The 23469-nt window shown below is 35.6% G+C and overlaps 1 protein-coding gene across 1 annotated transcript; it reads right to left on the reverse strand.

Moving 5' to 3' along the window:
• Positions 1-17: 17 nt before the first annotated feature.
• Positions 18-3269, reverse strand: LOC105777877 (mannan endo-1,4-beta-mannosidase 6). Its single transcript, XM_012601372.2, has 7 exons — positions 2915-3269; positions 2199-2431; positions 1808-2093; positions 1466-1660; positions 1172-1294; positions 871-1082; positions 18-621 (listed from the first exon to the last, which is right to left on the reverse strand). Exons 2-7 carry the CDS (start codon positions 2357-2359, stop codon positions 189-191), a joined length of 1410 nt encoding a protein of 469 aa, XP_012456826.1. The 5' UTR covers positions 2360-2431; positions 2915-3269; the 3' UTR covers positions 18-188.
• Between the last annotated feature and the right edge of the window lie 20200 nt (positions 3270-23469).

Genomic DNA, 23469 nt, shown 5'->3' on the forward strand with positions numbered 1-23469 from the left:
GCCATAGAGTTTGCAGGTGAAGGAACTAAGTAGTGTGATTAGCTGATATAATCTGATAATCATGTTGTGCCACCACACTTAACAAATATATTACAACTCCACAAAGATCTTATTTCTTGTTTTCTATTTCGTTTCTCATTTAGCATGTATAATAGCAGCTTCCGAGGTCCCTTTGCCGATAAATAGTTTTACAGATCATCATGGTAGAGGAATGTCTCCAAAGAATTTTTCTTCCTGCAACCCCAACGGCATTTCCAAGAACACCTGGAGTTAAAGATTGCGACTCTTGTAGAATGAAGGGATATTAGGTTTGATGTTGAAGGAGACTTTGCAAGGACAATTGCATAGCCGTCATCCATGTAGTCTGTCCCATCAGGGAATAGCTGCCATAAGAGGCTCCCAGCTCCGCTCCCTCCTTTCTTTGTTGAGTTCAAGAGTGTCTTGTACACTGTCATGATAAGAGTGTCTCGGTATGATGAGTTGTAGCCAGGGTCTTTTCTCGATACTCCAAACTCGGAAAAGATAACAGGCATTCCTAGGTATTTCTCAGCATCTTCTATGTGAGCCTCCATCCATGATTTTGTGAATTCGAGATGAGCATCAGATATGGTTGGCGAAATCCTTCACAAATCATTTAAATAATCTATTAAGAAGTCGCTATACGTATAATATGGAGAAGAGTGGACAAATGAGCAAAATCACAAAAGTATATATTATGATTAACAGAAGAAAAGTGAGACAGACATGCGTATGCTGGAGTTTTTTAATATGTCATCAATGTTAACATGCCTGTTGAATTTGCATGTCTGTATTAATTTATAGCAAGTATAAAATGTTCACTGTACTTCCAGAACAGGTGATAAATTTTACCAGGAATCAGCATAAATGTGAACAGATGCGAAATCAACGCCAAGTGCCTGATGGTTTCTTATAAAGTCTGTTCCAACTTGAGTTGCATATGAATTTGGGTTGAACTGAGTCCTTGCAGGTGCTGAGGGTCCGTAAAATCCTTCTAGTCCGATTTCAACCATGTGCTTTGCATCAAGGCTCTTCACGTATGCTGCCATTTCCGCTATCCATGACTAGAACACAATAGTATAGAGGCTTAATATATGATCACATACAAAGCTAATTTCATTTGTCACTACTTTTTACCCAAAAAAGGCCAAACCTGCAATGTATCCCCAGAGGGATCTGAGGTGCATCGAGGTTCATTCATCAGTTCCCAAGCAAATATTGTAGGGTCATTCTTGTAAGTTATGTTTGTGAACGTATTGACTCTATTTAGCACTGCCTACATTGCCAAAAAATTAACAGAGAAACAGAAATGTAATTGCTTAAGTAGGAGTTCGTAACATGCCGATACAATATGCATGCAAAGAGATGCACTGTGTCAAACCATTGAGAATGTATATCAGCAAATTGAACAAACAAAACTGTTAAAATATAGTTGAAAAGAACTTACCTTAACATTGGACTTGTAGTAACTTCTAAGTGTTGGATGAGAGAAGAACTCGTCATCCGAAGTCAAGTTGAGGCCGGACGCATTCCCCCACTTAACATATTGTGCCTTACCACCATATGCATCCCAGTTATTAACCAATGACAGTATGAGCCTGATCTTGTATTTCTTTGCCTCACTCACCACAAAATCCAATGCCTGCATTAATTTCCAAAGGAAAGTATTAATTATCTGATTATGATGAATGCCATTGCCATATGCCACTAGTTCAAAGCTGACATTTTGTGGTGAAAAACTTGGTAACAATTTGGACAGCAATACCAACATTCAGAGTGAAATTAGTACCTTAAATACTTCCTCGTCATAAACCGAAGGAGACTTTTGAAGAGCTCGCCATTGGCCATCGTTGAAAGCCCAAGTCCTGCATACAGTTAGTCCTACTGAAGATGCTTGTTGAAACAATTCAGAGACCTTTCCTCTTGTAGATTGATCAGCTGCGAATACCATCAGCCAGTAGGTATTGAATCCGTTGACATAGAAAGGTTGACCATTAACAACAAACTGGTTCCCTTTGGCCCGCACCATTTGCCAGTCATCATCATCATCTCCCACCTCTTCCACATCATACATCCTGAACACAATGAACCATGAATACATTAGATGTGAGTGTTCAAACTTGAAGAATATTAGGAGATTCCTAAGAAAAAAAAAATTGTATGCTATCGAGAATGTTTACCCTTGTGTTGTGGTAAAATGCGGTGAATGATCGAGGAAATCCTCCACCGCGGTTTCAATCTGCTCTTCCCCTTGAAAACCATGGACATTGGTCCCCAAATCTTCAAAGAAAACCATGAAAAAGACCAAGGAAAGAATGAAGCATCTCTTGCAAGTATCCATGGCAGTGAAAACTAACCCAAAAGCCGCATTTTGAATCTTCCGAGGATGACATATTTATACACGTGGCTTGTGCTACAATGTCCATGACCACCCAAACATACTAATTAATGCACTAATACTCATTTACAAATCTGAAATTGTGAAACAAGAAGAGTATGGAAGGGGGAATGATATCTCTAGCTTTGAAGCCAAGAAAAATATTGTTGCTTTGGAAATGCATTCAGCCATTGCCTTCCCTATATGATATGCAGATAGGGTAAGATCATAGGCTGATATGGAAGCCACTAGAAACTGATTTTGAGGATAAGTTTGAGCTAGGATATTTAAAATTTGCAAGGACATGGGATAGAGCTTAAAATTTGTGACTCCCAAGTTAAGTTATTGAATTGGGTCCAACCAGACTTTGAGGGTTGAGAGACCGACAAGGATTAGTTGAAATGTGAATGTCATGGGATTGCATTTCTTGGGGTACAATCGAATGAACTATCGTGTCCATCAATAAAACTAGAACTTCACAATATAAAGCAAGCAATAGAGAAAGAAATTGGCACTCACTGTGTCTGCAAATATGAAAAAGTAAAGAGTCTTCAGCATCTGATAAATTATAAGAAGAGAAGAGAAGAATCCAATCGGTTTGCTGGTTCAAGTGACTGCAGGTATGGAATTTAGTCTACCGTTGCCTTTCAAATTCGCTTTCGGAGCAAAAGCATTTTTGGCACTACAAATAAACAACGTAGAAAAAAAGAGAGTTGATTTTCACACGATCTCAGTGGGAGGTTGTTATTTTGGTTTGGTTACAAAATAAATTATCTGTTTTGGTATCCGTAATTTGATCAAATTACTCAATGCTTTTATTTTTTCATTTTCTAACTCAAGAACCCTAGGGACCCTTATTCTGTCACTTTTGTCATCGTTCGTCTTTTCCGACCTTAAATTGTCCATTCAAAACCTTGATTAGATTTTTTTTTTTAAATTGCGAGCTCACTCCAAAAGTTTTAAAATTTTTATGCTCTCACCTTCTAATCCTCTTATTTATATGGTTTGATTTTGAGATGTCTTTCTAAAAGGTCGACTAGAGTTCTTAAATTAAAAGGGAGAAGATGGAGAACAAAAAAAGAAAGAATTTTTTTTAATTATGGAGCTGATTGAGTGTTAGCGTGATTGACGTCAATATTATTATCGGTGCAGAAAAATGTGGGTTCGAGTGCGCTGAAGCGTATTATCCTCCTATTTAAGTGTTGGGGAGAGGCTATGCCTAATTCCAAGCATTGTATCAAAAAGAGTAGATATTATAAGAATCTATAATGAGATTAAAATTAAAAAAAAAGTTAAGTGACTAATTTGATCAATTTCTTTAATAGTAACGATCAAATTAACAAAAAACTTGATTACTAAAATAAGAACAACCTAATTTTAGAGTGAATAATAAAGAATTTACCTTAAATTTAAACTCAAAAGCTGAAAAATATGCTTTTGGCTTTTGAATATAAAATTATCAACCAATTAAAAGTTTAATGGATTATTCTATAGTATTTATTTTTACATAGCAATCAAATATTCTTTTAGCAAACAAATATATATTTCTTAAGTTTTAACTTGCCACATAGTAATTAGCCTACAGATTAATAAAAGAAATCTTAATTTTCTCTAGTTTATTTTATCTATTAAATTAAATTTTACAAATAATTTATATTAATTGCTTAAAAGGTATTTAAATTTTATATTTCAAATTAATTAATTTTTATATTTAACAATATCTTTTATAGCAATGCAAAACAATTAAATTAACAAACTACAATTTTTCACATAATTGAAAAGAATTTTTCAACCCCAACCATAATAGATAATATACCTTAAAATTTATTACAGATTTCATCTTTTAAAATAGGATAAAAGATAGCTTTTACTAAAATTTGATAAAATAATATTTTTATGGAAATAATAAAGTTCAGATATTAAAAGTAATGGTAATTTGGGTTCAAATTCTATCACGTTTATTTTTCTAGATTTTACAAAAATATAAAATGATAAAATTAATTTTGTAATAATATTTTTATTTTATAAAAGGAATAGATTTTTATAACTTTTCACCTTAGTATAATATCCGATTAATTTATGACACCAGTTTAGTCAACCCTTTAAATAATAAGTATAGATTAAACAAATAATTTTTAAAATTAAATGCATTTTCAAATTGAGAAAATACTTTTAAAATTTTTAAAATGTAGCTTTTATTTTTAAAAGCTAAATTATTTATTTCTCTTCATTTAGTGCCACTAAAGTTACTTTTTTTAAAAATATTATATAGTATTACATATTTAAGCTAGTTTTGTTCCTCGTGTGATGTCTAGATTTAATGTGTGTAATAAATTATTTAGGATATAATATATATGTAATATTTTGAATATGTTACATGCACGAAGATTGTGGAATACAAATATTAATATTAATCAAATTAAATATGCGGAGATGAAATTATAACCATACTTTTTATGTCTAAACCTTACTTTAGTATATACATTGTATGTAGGATGTATACGATATGAGTAATTTAAATAAAATTTGGTACAATTTTAGACTTAATTGAAAATATTTAGTAATGAATAAATATAATTATTTATTGTTGTCTGAATTAGATAATATTTATAGAATTTGATTGGTAAGAAATATGATAAATGCTTACATTATTGTCTGAATTACTTTTTGCACACTCCTTGAAGGGATTGTTTTTTGGACATTTGAATATTTAAGCATATTCCTTGAAGCGAATATTGCATATAATTATTTGGAAATTATATTTATTTTATTGATTTAGTGGCATTATAGACTTCACATTGATTTAGACATTTCCAATAGTAAATGACAAAATAGTACTTATATGTGAATACAAAGTATAAGGAATGACAATCAAACTATCGGTTTGTCCCCATTTATATTGACATTATTAGTACAATTGAAATGCATGTTAAAGTAAACCAAAAGTTTACTGATACAAATACATTTACTACTTGACATGACAAGTTAGACCATCCTAGATCATATATAATGCCAAAATTAATTGAGAATTCATATGGGCATTCATTAAAGAACCAAAAGATTCTTTAATTTAAAGAATTCTCATTTGTTTCTTATTCTTAATGAAAATTGATTATTAGAAACTCACTAGCTAAAGTTGAGATATAAAGACTTGCATTTCTGAAATGAATATGAGCTCATTCATCCACCATGTGGATGATTTTGATATTATAGGATTTTGGTAGATGTATCTACAAAAAAATCACATATGTGTTATCAACTTGCAACCTGTTGTTTTGCAAGATTGCTTATTTAAATAATTAATTTCAGATTATGCAATTAAGACAATTCATCTTGCTAATGCTAATGAGTATATATCTCAGTCTTTTATTGATTGAGTTTGAAATTTTTTTGTAAAAGCTTGTTATTTATGCGTATAATGGTTTAGAGAAATTATTGATTGAATGCCTCTTATTAGTATCTAAACCATTACTTATGAGAACTAAACTTCCTATTTCAACATGAGATTATGTTGATTTACATGTTGTACGCATCAAGCCAATAAGTTATAAATACTTCCCATTACAATTGATTTTTGGTCAAGAGCTAAATATTTTCCATCTTTGAATTTTTGTCTCTGTGTATAAGTTCCAATTGCTCCACCACAACGCACAAAGACGAGTAAATCCTCAAAGAAAGTTAGGAATGCATATTAATTACGAGTCTCATTGTATTATTAGATGTTTTGAATGTATTAGAGATTCAATTATGACATGATTTGTGATTATCATTTTGATTTGATAGTTTTTCCGACATTAGTGGAAAAGAAATAATAGCTAAATGAAATCACTACTTGTAATGAGTTATCATTATCGAGATCCTTATAGAGAGTAATTTGAACCAGAAGTTCAAATATGATAACTCATTGTTGGATCTAGTGCCCTGAGTGTAGTATTTTTGTCTAAGTACACTTGTAATTTATTCAAACAGATTGGTTAATAAAATTGTTCATGAATTAAACTAATACTTTGTATATTGTCCTCACATGGTTTTTTCATACAAAGCAAATGTGCTCATTAGTTGTCTAATGTTTAACTAATAATTAACGGTATTACGTGGTCGGATTGTAGTACAGAAAGACAACTTGTATTAGTATACGAACCTAAATATATCCTTAGTCTAATAAAAAATGAGCAAGCTGATTGAAAGACTAATATGTTGTCTATCAAGTCTAATTGGGGAGATGATTTGTCTTAGGCATCGAAGCGGATGAATCCCAAAAGATAGAGACATAGATGTGACTAACTGGATTGACAGTACATAGGACAAAACCCAAGAAGAATAAATCTTGAATCCGTTTATAGATTTATTCACTTGTGACATTTGTAGTGTGACTCGTACACTTTGATGTAAGTAAAACTCTGAGTTCAAATAGATAAGGAAATGAAAGTTAGTGCGTTAGGTGCACGACTTTTGTAGTATGTGGCGTCATTAACAATAGTGGAATTCATAGCCGAAAACATGAGTAAATGATATCCTCTCATTAGCATTACATGGTTGATGAAAAGTAAACGTGGTCATGGACGTGGTCATGGATCGTCCATATTTGTGATTGATGACTTGATCACTATTTGATAGTGATTGACATTTCATGAAGAAAGATGTAATGGTTACCATAAGATAAAATAAGATCGTATTAGGAGAACGAATATTATCCCAAAGAGATCAAAGATATCCTATGAGGGTGACACACTAATGACAAGGTCATTGGACAAACATTGAGTAGTTGTTTTCCTAATGGTATGTCGTTGAGGAGAACTCAGTCACGATACTATAGTGGAATGACTTCATGACTAAATAATTAATAGGTGAAAAGCCAAAACTTAATTATAAATTATTTAAGCCTTAACTACATATGTCTAATCAGTCCTTGTGCTAGCTCGTTGAAACCAAAAATGAATTGCGTGTCTGAATAGAAAAGAACGAAATGAATAAAAAAAGAGAAATAGGAAACATTCAGGAATGATTATGGTTTTCTCCAAAATGGAGAAATGGAATCATTTGGAAATGAATGTAGGTTTCCAAAAATAGAAATGAAAATGGAAATGGAAACTTGCAATCCTATATAGGATTACTTAAAAATTTATGGAAGAATGAGTTTATGTTTTTAGACTGTTTTGAAGCTCGAAAAAGAAAATATACAATTTGGTCATAATGAACATGTTGAGTTGTGACATATTGAATGAATTTTCTCCAAATTTTATCGAGGGTAAAATCATCAAAATTTTATTGAAGGCAAAATCATCAAAATTTTACTAGGGGTAAAATTGCCAAAATTTTACTGGGGTAATGTAGCGTCCCACACCCGACCCTTGAGGAGGATCTAAGAATGGCACGTTACAACCTTACATCCTTTTCCTTTTCTCCAAACACAATTTGAAAACACTAAACCATGAAGTAAACCATTACAAATCGAGACCATAAGCGTCATTACAACAGTTAGGGAAAAATTTAATTTGACGAATACAATTTTAGTTACAAAATATCGTTCTTCAAAATCCTAAACCTTAGCGCCACCCTCATTGCCATGCATAACACAGAACCATTAGAGGTCTTACAACATGAAATATCCTCTGGCGTGGTCCTTAGTGATGCATTTACTTCTTAAATGATCTTGAGAAGGAAAGGTAACGGAGTAAGTTCATAGAACTTAGTGAGTTCTAGAGCAGACACTAAGATGACAATACATACGTTAAACAAATAAACCTTCCCAACTTAGTGGAACACATAGTTCGCCCATTGGCGAATACAATACACAAGTAGACTTCATACAACTCGCCCATTGACGAATATTATACACAAGCAAACTTTATACAACTCGCCTATTGGTGAATACTATACACAATTAAAGTTTATACAACTCTCCCATTGGTAAATATTATACACAAGTAAACTTTACAGCAGACTTTGTTCCTTTGGCGCATGCATTACGCTAATGCATTTATGGAGACAACTTTCTTCGTGTTGGCCAAAAACTCTAGTCCGTGTTTAGAGATCATATAATTCGTACATTTTTTTCCTTTGTCATGCTCTACCAATCTATTTTGCAATTATGCTTGCCTTACTAGAGGCCACATAATTATTCTCATGTATCACGATCTGCCAGTTCAATGCTTATATCATTAAAGGTAACGTCATGATTTCATTTCCTTTTTGTTCAAACTAAATGGTTCCTTTCAAAGTATGCAGGTATTAACTCAACATGAATCAATGCCCTCATAGCGTTTATGTAGATATGTCAAACAAGACCTTTCACAATAAACATTCGTTACTTTGGTGCAAACACTTTACCTTTACAGGACAGGTAAACTTACTTTGTACCAAACATGAACAAAAACATAACGCACTCATGAAGTATGAAGGAACTCACCAAAAAATTTGCAAAAAAGCTCAGACAACAGAACCCTTGCCCTTATCTCGGAAGCTTTTAGGAGTTTCTTGATCTATAATATCAAGGGTTATCTTGTCAGTTCATTTCACAAAAAGCTAAGCAAGTTTTAACAAAAACATTAACAGGAAACCCAGAATCTGAAAGTTTCCTCCTTGTTTCCATTAAACTAACCCTAAAGCAGAGTTTTATCGGTATTTACTAGGTACCAATCGTTGGTAAAGTTTGTTGAATACAATGAACTTGGTCTTTCAGGCAAGTCTTAGTTATTGAATTTTTCGAGAAAATGTAGAAAAAGTTTTTGGAAAGAAAATTTTAAGTTTGACAAAAAAAGTACAAAACTTGGTTAGGACACCAATGTTGGCTTTATACAAGTGCACACGAAAAGAAAACTTAGTAGGCAAGCTTATCCTCCTACTACCCTTCCTTCGGTACCCGTGTCTAATAACAATCTCTCTCATCTTAAATGCATATCCTTTCAATATCAGAGATCTTGTCCCATTCTAACTAGTACTCTTTAAGCCAACTAGATGGTTCCAAATAAAATAATAATAAAGTCAATCATTTTTTTAAACTAAGGGCTTAGCACTTAAGGAATAAACATCAAGATTTATCATCTGGGGTGGCGTATACCCTGTGAAGGAGTCTACCAGACCACCAAGCTTGCCTTAATAAAGACTTCACCCAAAGGTGCATTCTATAGTCTTCGAGCATTTAGTCATATCTAGTACCATATTCACTAAGAACCTATTTCATATGTCTTACTTCTAATAACAGTACTCAAATACTGTGGCTTCGTTGAGTGGGATGTTACAGGTAAAATTAGGGTGAAAAAATTATTTAATATGTAGATATTAAAGTTTATTTTGGGAAATAAAAAAATGAATCGGGTTGGATCATATTACAAAGTACTGGGTCAAAAATGTCCAAGAAGTACTCGTAATTGGACCCAACGTAAGAGATGCATAAAACCCATCATTTAAGGAGGTGGGACGACAAAACCCTAGTATCATTAACTAGGGTTGCCACCCCTTATATCCTAGATAAATTAGGATATTGTTTTTCTAGTGGAAATAAACTTCTATAACTCTATAAAGGTTCTACCTTATCTTATTATAAATATATGGCATTAGTAGAACTATTTACACAACTTTCTAGAGATTGTTATTTTGTCAAAAAATAGAGAGAATTTATTCTCAACTTATAAACATATTTTTCATAATAACAATTTTACCAGTTTTTATTAAAGAAGAGAGAATTTTCGCTTTCACCCCAAAAGGAAAAAATTTTCTAGTTCTATGTTTTGATTCAATTGATTTGAGTATACACTCAAAGCAGTTTGTGGTACGAGAATAGCGGAGAAGATCGTTTAGTTAAAAGCCAAAAAAAATCAAGGATCCACTTATCCAAAAACACAAGTACGAATTCGGTTAAGGTTTATTACTATAAATATCACAAACCAGGTCGATTTTCTAATTTTTAATTTCCCGCTGGGCAAGAAAATCGTTTTCAAATCGGATTTTTCCCAACACTCACTTTATGACAAGTTAACTATCAGATGTATTTACAAACTTAATAAGAATAACCAAGTGTTATATATCATCTAATATTTTAATTTGAATCAAAATCAAATAGGACAATCGATTAGAATAAATGATAGATTAATCAGTTCCAAATATGAGATTTCTTCTAGATGATCATATAGTGGAGGTGGGTACTCTAGAAGAGACCTAAGACATAACTAAAACTCTAGAAAAGATTCAGGTACCTGAAGCTGAAGATTAAAATAGTGAAAATAAAGAAATCTTGATAAGTTATGTCAATTTGAGAAAATGTGGAACCTATAATAAAAGTTGTCAACAATGATTTTGCATGCAATATTATTGTTTAAATAATGAAATAAAAGGAGAATCTTGAATAAATCCATTGAGAAATATAAATATGGAATAGATCGGTCAAAATAGAAAGACGCAACTCAAGTGCAATTAAATTTGTGGAGTTTTTGGACCAATAGTCCAAATATCTTCAGGTATAAAGCTAGTGAGGGTACAAATGAAGTGGTTTTGCAAAAAACGGAATAAAATATGAAGTTTTTCACTAAGTCCTGGCATTGATTATGAAAAGATATAATATTCTTTTGTGATGGATACAATAACCTTTAGATATATTATTAAACTGGCAGTTTATAAAAGATTTAACTTTCGTCTAATTATTGTTGTTACAACCTTTATGAATCACTATATAGTAAAGTTTATATTAAAATCCTTGAAGGATTTAGAATGCTAGAAGCATATTGCAATTCTTGGGAAATTGTTCATTTATATGAATTGAAATAATTTGAGCATATGTGGTAAATTTGATTTAGTGAATAGTAGTTGAAGGAGGATTATAAAATGATCCAAAATACCTATTTGTATTTTTATAGAAGAATCATGATTAAATTTTGCTATGATTATTTGATTATTGAAGGGTGATTATAAAATGATCCAAAATACCTATTTGCACTTTTGGTAATGCATGGCAATGAATGGACCAAAGTTAATTGTAATACCTCAATTTTACCCGGCTTATATGAAGAAAATAAAGCAGTCCAAATTACAAGTGGGCCCAAACTGAAATAAACTAAAAGACGGTGGCCCAAAACAAATGGCCCAAAACAAAATCAGAAACCCTAGGGTTTCTCAAGATCAACAGCGCCGCAAACCAGGCCTTGCCTTCCGAATCTCCCTCAATCTTCATACCTGCGCATCAAGGAAAAAAACAAAAAAAAAGAAACACAATCAAAGATTCGAAGATCAAATAAAGAAACCGATTTGTTTCTTCTTTTAATTGTTTCATTCGGCTATAAAAAAGCCACCAGTACACTGTAATAGGGATCCGGAAATCAATAAAAGAAACAAGTATTTTCACAACAAACCGAGAGTAAATCGGAACCAAAGGTTGATATACATTTTCGTTTTACTATTTATTTTCTTTTTTTATTGTTTTATTATATACTGATATAAAACGAGATAAAAGGTAAAGAGACTCGCCATGATTCGCTTTTGAAACACCGCAAGCGGTTGAGGTAACCGTCTCCGAGGATAGACGGTCGGAAGCCGAAGAGTTTCTCGAAGTTTGGGGCTTTTCTGGCCATATTTCAAAAGATTTGAACCCAGATTTGGGGTTTAAAAGGTTAGAAGGACCAAGAAGGGATTTTTCCCCTTTTTCGTCCACCACAGACGGCGGTGCCGATGCCAGAGATAGGCGGCCGGTGACTGGCCGATGACCGGACCCCTGGCCGGACGAATGGGGGAGGAGAGTTTTTGGGAAAATTTTTTTGGTTTTTTTTAAAAGGGGCTTAAAATGATTTTTTTTTTGGTGAGTTGGGGAGTTTTTATAAGGTACCAAAACGGTACCGTTTTGTAAGCCCCCATACGCACAAAACAGAGTCGTTTTGAGTACTCGACCCGAATCCGACCCGATCCACCTCAAGATCTGTGCGTTTTTATACGGAGGGGTAAATTACGCTTTTAGCCCCTCCACCTTTTAATATTTTTATAATCAAGTTTATTTTATTTTTTAAAATTTGCCTTTAATTTATTTTTTAATTTCAATTTGGTCCCTATAGAACGATGCCGTTTTAGAGGAGAAGGGAAAACTTCCCTTCTAGCCCCTCTATATAATTCGCGCATTTAATCTAGTCCTTTGGGCTTTATTTATTTACGGATTTACCCCAGATTTTTTATTGGCAGTTCAATTTAGTTTTTTTATTTTAAAATTAATTAATTTTAATAATGTAATTATTTTTATTTTTTTATATGTAATTATTTTTTATAATCTATATGTATATATTTATTTTAGTATATATATGTATGTATACATATTAATATTTTTAACCAATTTTATTTATTTATATATATATATGAATATATTTATTTTAAAAATGCAAATGTGTGTATTTTTTTATATACTTTATAATGTATATTTTTTTCCTTTATTTTCATAAATGCATCATGTATTATATATGTATAAGTTACATAGCCCAAGATTTCATATGTAAATTATGTGTATGACTTTTAATTTCAATGCATATATTATGTGCATTTTATTCTTTATATTTTGTTTATTTTCTTCATTCGATTATTAATTCATGTTTTCGTTTATATGTTAAAAAGAATTGTTTTTTTTATTTTGATCATTTATTTGATATTTTGTATGTGATTATTTTTATTATGTATATTGATTTTATTAGGCAATTTACCAGAAAAAGGCTTTTTTTTTTCAAAATTTACTGAAATGGGCCGATTTTTTTATTATTTACCGGAATGAACCATTTACCTTGACATCGCGCTGACGTGGGCACGATTTCGACGTTGATTTCACGTTTGGGTTTTCTGGCTTTTAGGGTTTAGGATGCAGGCTTTTTAGGGTTTAGGGGTCCGGGAAAAAATTATTTCGAGTTGACGTCTCTGGTCAAATAGTATAAAATCGCTTCTACCAGGATGCTATTAGAGAAGAAATTGTGAAATCGCGCCCTCGTGGACGCGATTTTGCTACAGTAGGTCATGTAAGAAATAAATTTTTTTTCTGATGTTTCTGAGCAAATAGTATAAAATCGTTTCTACGAGGATGCTATTTGAGAAGAAATTGTGAAATCGCGCCCTCGTGGATGCGTTTTTGCTATAATAGCAAGTTTGGGCCGAGGCTATAAATTAGGCAGAACATGTTGTTAGAATTCATAAGTCATAGCAGAAACAATTTAGAGAGCCTAAGAAAGTTAGAGTTTCAAAATGAGTGAACGTATTAGTGCTGCTATTTACTACAATGGTGAGGTTTGCCACACCGAGAATGGTGTTGTCTTTTTGTCGGAGAATACAGTGCGCCTGTCATTTAACCAGAACATAGATTTGACAGAACTTCGTAAAAGAATTAGGCGTAAAATCTTCGGAACGACGCCAATGAAAGTTCTGTCAATCACGTATCGATTTTGTTCTTGTGTTGATCCGGTGACATATGACTCGTTCAACATAAAAGGTGCTCGTAGCTTGGAGGCAATGGTGCAGACTCATCTTGCTAGTGGAGCAACTTATATTGAGTTATATGTACAATTTACGTCGCCAACTGATGTACTTTCGTCCGGTGTTCGAGATGTATACACGACCCCTGGCCGACACTCGGTAACCGGGTTACAAAATACGGAACAACCCATGTTCGGTAGAGGTCTCGAATGCACATCCCCCGCAAGACACTCTGTTGGTGGATGGGACATGTACGTCGGTGGCTCGACGTTTGATGCTGGAAATACGTACTGGGGAACTGCGTCAAGTTCTAGTGGATGGCAATCTACATCCAATTGAGGACGTTATCAAATGCCCAGAAGAAGGGATGACGTACTACCTACGACGTCAACCGGTGAGGGGACATCGTACGCTGCAGATGATTGTGCGTTAGAAGATGACTCCGATGTGGATCCACCTCGAGAGCCTGGGCCGGATAGTGCAGAAGTGGGATTATTTTCTGAACCGGAGCCTATTCCAACAGAAGGTGAAGATGCTGAAAGGAGTATCATAGGGAAAGGCGGTTGCGTGGGTATCATCTGTTGAATTGCTGCGTCAGGTGACTGCGTCGGTGCTCTCGTTGGGGCTAGTGATTGCATGCCCGCTGATGATGCGTCGGGTGACTGTCTGGGCCTCGTTGAGGGGCTGCCTTCGAAGTCTTCTCCTCTTGGATTTAGAGGCCGCGCCTTTCCCTTCCGAGACGTAATTGCCGTTACCTCTCCTCTGGCGTAAGTAAATACGGCTTGCCATGGATCCTAAACCTTGGCATGTATTCTGGAACACACGCTAACTCCGGAACGATGATTGCTTCCCGAGTAGGTAGATATTCATGCCAATTTTCCCACATTTCCATGTACTCGGACCAGTATCTAGTCCAATCCGTACCTAATTGCCGAAGGTCGATTTTGTGGTGCTTGTCAAACTCCTCCGGGTCCGCAGGAATCGGTTGTCTACATCCAAACTGTCTTAGCACTCTGTCTGTCTGGTGGGGCTCCATGGTTGCATAGTTGATCAACACCACTTTCACGTGCCAAGTGTTCGGATTTTGTAAAAACTCTTCCAGAATTACTGCCCAAATTGCCGGATCCTCGTATGGTGTCCATTGAAACTATATGAACATGATAGAAATATTAGTTATATACATAATACTAAATACTAAATACTAAATATCAATCGACTAGAAAATGTATGGAAATATCTATTTGCAATAATACTTACTTCTGCTTCCGACCGTTGGTCCAATAGAAGCCGTATATCTTCAAGTTCAGACGGTAATCCACGAAAACTTGCCAGATGGTTCCACCTAATTAAATAAATTTTTAGCATACTTTTATTGTATAAATCTACATAATAATTCAAAAATGTAATATAAAATTTACCTCGTTACAAGTGGGAATGTATATGGGTGGTTCACTCGATGACGTAGAAATGAAAAGCGAAATAGTGCCCATGATTGCAGTAGTGAAAGGCAACCTCCGATGTTTGCTCTCCTGGGTCGCGTTGCCCCGCACATCTCTCAATATAATGTTGCCAAGACAGCAGTCCCCCAACTAAATTCACCGGCTCCTCTAAAATCAACGAGTTTTAGCAGCCACCTTAGATGTACACGGCTCCGTGACGTGTCCGGCATCAGATAACCTCCAATTATTTGAAGAATGTATGATCGAGCATATCGAATTCTTTCGATTTCGGTTGAATTTACATTCGGATCGGGGAAGGTGGCACGTAACCAGCCATCTCGACCTTACCTCAATCCATTTTTTCCGGAATAGCGCCCAAAAGCTCGTAGCACACCGCCTCCCAATTGCTAGATTGGGCAGACCCGGTGACTGGGTGCCCTTCCACCGACAATCCCAAATGCATGCTGACATCTTCTAGAGTGATAGTGTGCGTCTTGGGTCTCCACCTCTCGATCAACGCACTAATCAGTTTCGGGTCCAACTTGAATCCCCGGCCTACCGTCGCCACGTGCCAAAAACCCGCTTCCCGCAGGTAGTTCTCTACTAACGGTGATGGAGGAGCATGCATATTCCGGATATGGCATTCCAATACCCGATCTTTAGACTTTTATAACAAACAATAAATTAATAATTATCTAAAAATACATAAATAAAAAAATCTTAAATAATAATTACAAATTAAATTTAATACTTACCATTTTCATTTGCTCCACCGATATGTGATTGCTATCAAGACGAGTAAATGATTCGGCCATTGATGAAAATATAAAAAATTTAAAATTATTTTAAAAATTATAAAAAATTATAATTATTTTAAAAATGGATTTGAGAGAATTTTGGAAGGAAATTAAAATTAAATATGAGTTTGAGAGAATTTTGGAAGGAAATTGAGAGAATTTTGGAAGGAAATTGAGAGGATTAGAGAGGAAAAATTAGATAGGATTTGTTTGTGAAAAAATAAAGGGTGGGGTATTTATATATATATATATATATATATATATATATATATATATATATATTTGACCGTTAGTACTGTTCACTTGTGGAGAAGGTCGCGTCCACGCCAAGAGATCGCTACCGACGTGGGCGTGACCTCCGCCATTTACTACGACATCGCTACCGACGTGGGCGCGATTTCCCGGAAAATGGTCCATTCTAGTAAATAATCAAAAAATCGGCCCATTTCGGTAAATTTTGAAAAAAAAGGGCTTTTTCTGGTAAATTGCTCGATTTTATTTATTCATTTATTTATATTATTTCTATGTCATTGTAATATTTATTATTGCATTGTATATTTAATGTAGCATCACATCATTTTTTTACTCGATTTCAAACTTTTCAAAATTGAGAGAAGGCTTGTATTTAGGATTTTCAAGGAAATTGAGCCCTAACGTATTGGGTTCCGATTTTCTTCGTTAAATCTAACAGTCCAGCATTTCTATTTAATCAAAAAATAAGAACTCATTATTGGGAATTCAACACGTTGTGTCCTAACGTATTGGATGTGACGCATTGATTTCTCGAAATGAAGATTTTTTTTCTAAAAAATAATAAAAGAAATATTCCGAGTTTGGGATTTTGGAGGAATTGTGCCCTAAGGTATTGGGCCGCGATTTCTTAAATCTTGAATAAATGGATATTCTTTTAAATTTTTATTATACGAGTATTTTGGCCTAATTCATTTTTGAGGAAATTAGAATGTCGTGCCCTAACGCATTGGGTGTGGCATTTTCTTTCTCTGAAATGATAAGGGTCTTAATACGTAACGTTTTTAAGTTTTTGCTAAGGATTATATTCTTCAAATTTTCGACATTAAGACATTAATCAATTAACTAGGTACCAATTTTTGGGCGTAATGAGGGTGCTAATCCTTCCTCATACGTAACCGACTCCCGGACCCGTTTTTCTAAAATTCGTAGACCAAAGTTGTTTTTAGGTGACCCAATCACACCTTAAAAAGATTGGTGGTGACTCCCAATTTTTCCAATTTTAATCGACAACTAATTTTTGTTTTTTTCCAAAAAAAAAAGTTGGTTTCGACAGCTTGGCGACTCCACTAGGGAGCATTTTAAAAAATAAGAGAGTCGAGCCACAAAGTTGATTAAATTTTATCTTATGATTGAGAAAGTTTTCTTAACAAAATTCATGATATCTTTTGCATTCATGTATTTAAGTATTGTTTGCATTACGCATTACATGAGTTGAATGATTTTACCTTTTTAAGTGGGAGAGAAAAATTAGTCCTTCGTGAGGTTTTCACCTCCGTGCAGGGTAGTGGACCGCTTCCGGGATACTTCCGTACCTATGTCTTCATGAGATTTTCATCTCCGTGTAGCCATAGGGAAATGTATTCCCCTGAATCGAACTCGATCCATATTAGCGTATAATGGGTGAGGATTGAGAAATCTGCTAGTTTGGGTACCTTTGCCCTAGAAGCCAAACTTCATATAATGAACCTTAGGAATCCACCCTAGGTATAACTATACTGAACCCTAGTGGACATCCGATTAGGTGTTTTATTATTTCTTGATTATATTTTAGATTATTATATGACACTGACTTTTTGTGTTTTATTTTGATTGCATGACATGGCATTTCATTTCATCATAAAAGGCGTCGGTTCATATTCAGTTGCTAGATAGAGAGCTTATCATGGAAAAAGGATTTCTTGATAAAGTGGAAGATATTGCGGCTGTCCGAACTTGGTCTGAAACAACACAGCAAAAAAAGGGTGATAGTTTGGTTGACGGGCATGTATCGGAATTATGGGACTTTACGCATATCAGTGTAACGCAAAACAATTTGCAAGAATTGAAGGAAATCTGGGGTCAGTGGAGTGATGAGGTTAGACAGTTATTTTATAATAATTATGGGGATCTGCCTTATTTGCTTGATGTAAAGGTAGACAAGCATTTGTTTCAAGCCCTCGCCCAGTTCTGGACTCCTGCTTACAATTGTTTTACATTTGGGAAGGTCGATTTGGTGCCTACGGTAGATGAATATATGGCTTTACTCTGATGTTCAAAGTTTCAAGTGGACAGGGTCTACTCAAGAGCAATAAATGTGCCAACCTTTTTAAAGAAGCTGATGAGTGTAACAGGAATGAGTGAGCAGTGGGTTGTTGCACGGATTAAGCAAAAGGGGGATAGTAAGTGCGTTCCTTGGAGAAGCTTGAAAGATGCAATTCTCACACACCCAAACGTAAGAAAGAGGTTAGATGTTTTTGCTTTAAGTATATACGGCTTGGTTGTCTTCCCTAAAGCCTTGGGGTATGTGGATGAAGCAGTCACTGATTTATTCGACCGGCTCGATAAGAAGGTTACACCGATTCCAACAATTTTGGCAGAAACTTTTAGGTCATTGAGTGCATGCCAAAAGAAGGGTGAAGGTAGATTTATTGGATGTGCACAGCTTCTACTCGCATGGTTTCACAGTCACTTTTGGAAGGTGGATAAAGTTTCGTACTGGGTTTTCTCTGAAAATTATTCACCACTAAAAGAGATAGTGGCTACACCAAGGAGAGACGATATTTCGAAGGAGAAGTGGATGGCAATTCTTCAAAATCTTCAAGAGGAGGACGTTGAGTGGAGAGCTCATTGGTTGCTTCCAGATGAGATTTTGTATAGGTGTGGTAGTTTTGATTGGGTTCCTTTGCTTGGTATTTGGGGAGCTGTTGGATATGCCCCATTATTGGTGCTAAAGCAATATAGGTCAAGGCAATTTATACCTGCGACTCAAGGGATAGCTGATTGTGAATTTTCGTACAAGGATAATGGTTATAGAAAGAAGATTCAAGTGATGTCTAGTACGTGGAAACAGACTCGTCGAATGAAGAGGTTAGCTGTAGGTCCGATGATAACTCTTGAGTATCATGAATGGTGGGCTAGGAGGATTAATGATAATACACCTAAGTTAAATCAAGAAGACAGCCAGTCAATAGAAGAGCATTTGCGAGTCATCCCTTCTGAGTTGGAAATCATAAAATGAGATTTTGAGAGAAGAAATACGGATTTAGAGAAAAAGATAGAGCAAATGGAGGCAGAAAAGACAAACTTGAGATTGGACATAGACGTTCAGAAGCTTGAAAATGAGAAGTTAAAGAAAGAGAAAAACAAGGCTGAGGAGGAGCTGGGTAGTCTGAAGACGGATTATAAAAAGTTACGTCTGTCAATGAGAACTGCCGGGCTGGGAAAAACTTCAGAACAATGGCGAGCAGAAATTCGAGAAGAAAAGGACAAAGCCGATAGATGGGAACAGAAATTCCAAGACATGCAGCTGCGAAATGAGGCTTTAGAAAAGAGTTTGTCAGAAAGCCAAAAGGAAAATGGCGAGTTAAATGATAGGGTGATCGTGTTGGAAGGATCTCTTCATCAGTATCGAAATCGAAATTCCGCAATAAAGTTGAAAGCAAGCTTGAGCAAGATTGAGGAAATGAAGCAAAGAATCGAAGAGCTAGAAACGGTGTTGCAAAATTGTGAAAATCAGATCAAGCACTTGGAAGCAAATGAAAATCGTAATAAGGAACAGCTACATTACTTTCAGAACCAAGTTAGGAGCAGTCTCATATTATGGAGGAAGCTGTGGTCCAAATCCGAGAAGTAGCTGATCACGTACAAGCTTTGGCCGTACAAGCAGACATGCTGAGTGTGAAGTATGAATTAGAATCAAATCGGGGGCAGGAGTTAACTGTGTTTTTTAGGAAGATTAGAACGCTGAGCAATAGGGCAAAGCTTTATTTGTAATTCACTTTATGTAAAGAAATTTCCTTTCTAGTAAAGTTTTTTTAAATGGAATTGAATCAAAATTGACGCCTTTTTTGCATTCATGCATTGCATTACTTCATATGTATTTAAAAATATTAAAAGATCTAATTAATTTAAATCATTCCTCAGTTAATCTGGAAATCAACCAGCCTACTAAACACCGCTACGGTACTCGATCAAAAACTAAGGATATGGATCAAAGGATTGACAGGCTAGAACAGTCCCAAAAGGAAATGCAGGAGCAACTTCAAAAGCAAATGAATGACCAGCAAAAAATGATAGACAAAATGATGGAATCTCAAGGGAGTATGATGGCCCAGTTAACTCAATGGTTCAACAAGGGAACTGATAAAGGAAAAGGCTCTGTGCTCAATGTTGAAGAATGAGACAATGAGGGACTTGTCTATCCTCCAGACTTTACCTCCCAGCAAGTTGAGATACACTCGCGTAGGTCCTCTGTTACCATTAATCCTCAGCAATTTTAGGGTGACGCTGCAACGCTAATGAATCTCCAGGCAAGATCAGGCTTTAACCCCGGAGCCAACCTTGTTAATCCTGTTATCCCTGATTTCGATGAGACAACTGGAAAGGAGAAAATGAATAATGAGTTGCCACAACAGTTAGAGGAGAAGTACAAATGGCTGGAAGAGAAATTTAGAGCGATGGAATGTGTGGAGAGCTACTATGGGATAAATGTTAAAGAATTGAGTCTGGTCTCAAATTTAGTACTCCCTTACAAGTTCAAAATGCCATAGTTTGAGAAGTACAATGGAACTAGTAGCCCCGAAGCTCATATTACCATGTTCTGCAGACGAATGACCGGTTATGTCAATAATGACCAACTCTTGATACATTGCTTCCAGGATAGCCTCACAGGGGCATCATTCAAGTGGTACAATCGATTGAACCGTACCTAGATTAATTCATGGAGAGATCTGGCACAGGCGTTCATAAAGCAGTACAACCATGTGACTAACATGGTGCCTGATAGGATCACTCTGTAGAATATGGAAAAGAAACTAGGCGAAAGTTTTAGGTAATACGCACAAAGATGGAGGGAGGTGGCCGTACAAGTTCAGCCATCTCCTCTAGAAAGAGAGATGACGATGCTGTTCGTTAATACATTGAAGGCCCCATTTATTACACATATTTTAGGAAGTGCTACTAAAAGCTTTTCTGACATAGTTATGAATGGTGAAATGCTACCAGAAGCGGGAAGATAGATGCGGGAGAAAGTAGTAGATGGTCGGCCTCGAAGAAGAAGGAAAATGAGGTCAACAATACAAGTTCATATTCAAAGACGATTACGGTGAATCAACCAGGAAAAGTGGCTGTTAACCAACAAGGATCATCAAAACGAGGATCCGACACAAGGCAAAATACGGAGAAGCTTCAATTTATGCTGATTTCGATGTCGTATAGGGAATTATATCAGAATCTATTCAATGCACACGTGGTTTCCCCTTACCACTTGAAACCTCTGCAGCCTCCGTACCCCAAGTTGTATGATGCAAATGCACAATACGATTATTATGCAGGAATCGTGGGCATTCTATAGAACATTGTACGGCGTTCAAGAAGCTGGTAGAAAGACTCATAAGCATGGGTGTTGTTAAAGTGGATGATTCACCCAGTACAGAGAATCCGTTACCTAATCATAATGAAAATGGAGTGAACATGATAGGAGGTAACATGGGTAGGAAAATCAAAGAGGATATCACAGAAGTAAAGATTCCTTTGAGATAGATCTGGAAGAAGATAGTAGGAAGAGGGTTGCTGGTAGTGGATTCAGAAAGAAGCTTTGAAGAGAACGAAAACTATTGTGAGTTCCATCATGATGAGGGACATGAGATTCAAGAATACACAGAATTCAGAGCCTTGGTTCAAGGCCTGATGGATAATAAGAAAATGGAGTTTTATGAAGAAGCTAAGGAGGAGGGGAGTATTTGCACATCTGAATCCGCAAAGGTTCCAAGAGTAACTCAGCCTGTGGTCATCATCTTGCGGCCAAGGAATGATGAAGTGAGAGCACCAGTAATGCCAAGAATCATAATAAAGAAACTTGCAACCTTTTCTTACCAAGATAGTAGGAAGGTTCCGTGGAACTATGGTTGCAATACAACTGTCCCTGGAATGGAAACTACAAAGGACCAGGATGTGAGTGCCGATCCAGAACACGTGAAAGGAAGGGCTATAATAGTGGAATAAGAGGGGGAAATAACTAAGCCTGTGTTGTCTATCAACGAGCCAGTGAAGGAGGAAGAAGCCGTGGAATTCTTTAAATTCTTGAAGCACAACGAGTACAATGTTGTCGAACAGTTGCATAAACAGTCGGCTCGCATATCCGTACTAACCTTGCTCTTGAATTAAGAAGTACACCGAAGTACGTTGATGAGGATGTTAAATGAGACCTATGTGGCTGATGATATTTCTGTCAGCAAGTTAGATCGGTTGGTCAATAATATCAGTGCTGATAATTTCATATTCTTCAATGATGATGAAATACCTCCTGGGGTGTGGGATCTACTAAGGCTTTATATATCACTGCACGATGCAAGGGCATATTTTGCCAAGAGTGTTGATTGACAATGGATTAGCTTTGAACATGTTGCCATTATTCACACTCAACAGGCTTCCCATAGATAATTCACACGTGACAACATGCCAAAATATGGTGAGGGCGTTTGACGGTACAGAAAGAAAGGTCATGGGAAGAATTGAGATACCCCTACTGATTGGCCCAACAGTTTATGAGGTAGATTTTATTGTGATAGATATCAAACCTTCCTATAATTGTTTATTAGGAAGACCATGGATACATTCGGCGGGGGCAGTACCGTCATCATTATATCAGAAGCTGAAGTTAGTGTCAGAAGGTCGGTTAGTGACAATTAACGCCGAAGAGGATATAATAGCAGTTGTATCCAATGAGATGCCATACATGGAGACTAATGATGAGTCAGTAGAATGCTCATTTCGATCTTTGGAGTTTGTAAACACGGTATTTGTGCCTGAAGGAAGTAAAATTTTGGTGCCTAAATTATCCAAAACTACGGAGATGGGTTTGCAGTTGTTGGTAGAAAATGGAGCTTTACCAGGAAAAGGGCTGGAGAGATATCTTCAAGGGAGGATTGAGGTGCCAGAACTGAAAGGAAAGCAAGATCACTTTGACTTAGGATATAAGCCAGAAAGAGGACAGAGAAAGAATGAGCTAGAAAAAAGACAGGAAAGAAGAAGTGCGCGTCTAAGTGGGGAGGAAACCAAATGGGAGCTAATGATAATTCCACACGTATCCAAAACCTTTGTATCTAGAGGAGTTATTCATGCTGAGAGAAGGATACCAGTTGAGGAAAGCATTGAAGAGATATTGGGAAATATGCACATC

This window comes from Gossypium raimondii, chromosome 10 (assembly GCF_025698545.1).
Source record: "Gossypium raimondii isolate GPD5lz chromosome 10, ASM2569854v1, whole genome shotgun sequence".
Lineage (NCBI taxonomy): Eukaryota > Viridiplantae > Streptophyta > Magnoliopsida > Malvales > Malvaceae > Gossypium > Gossypium raimondii.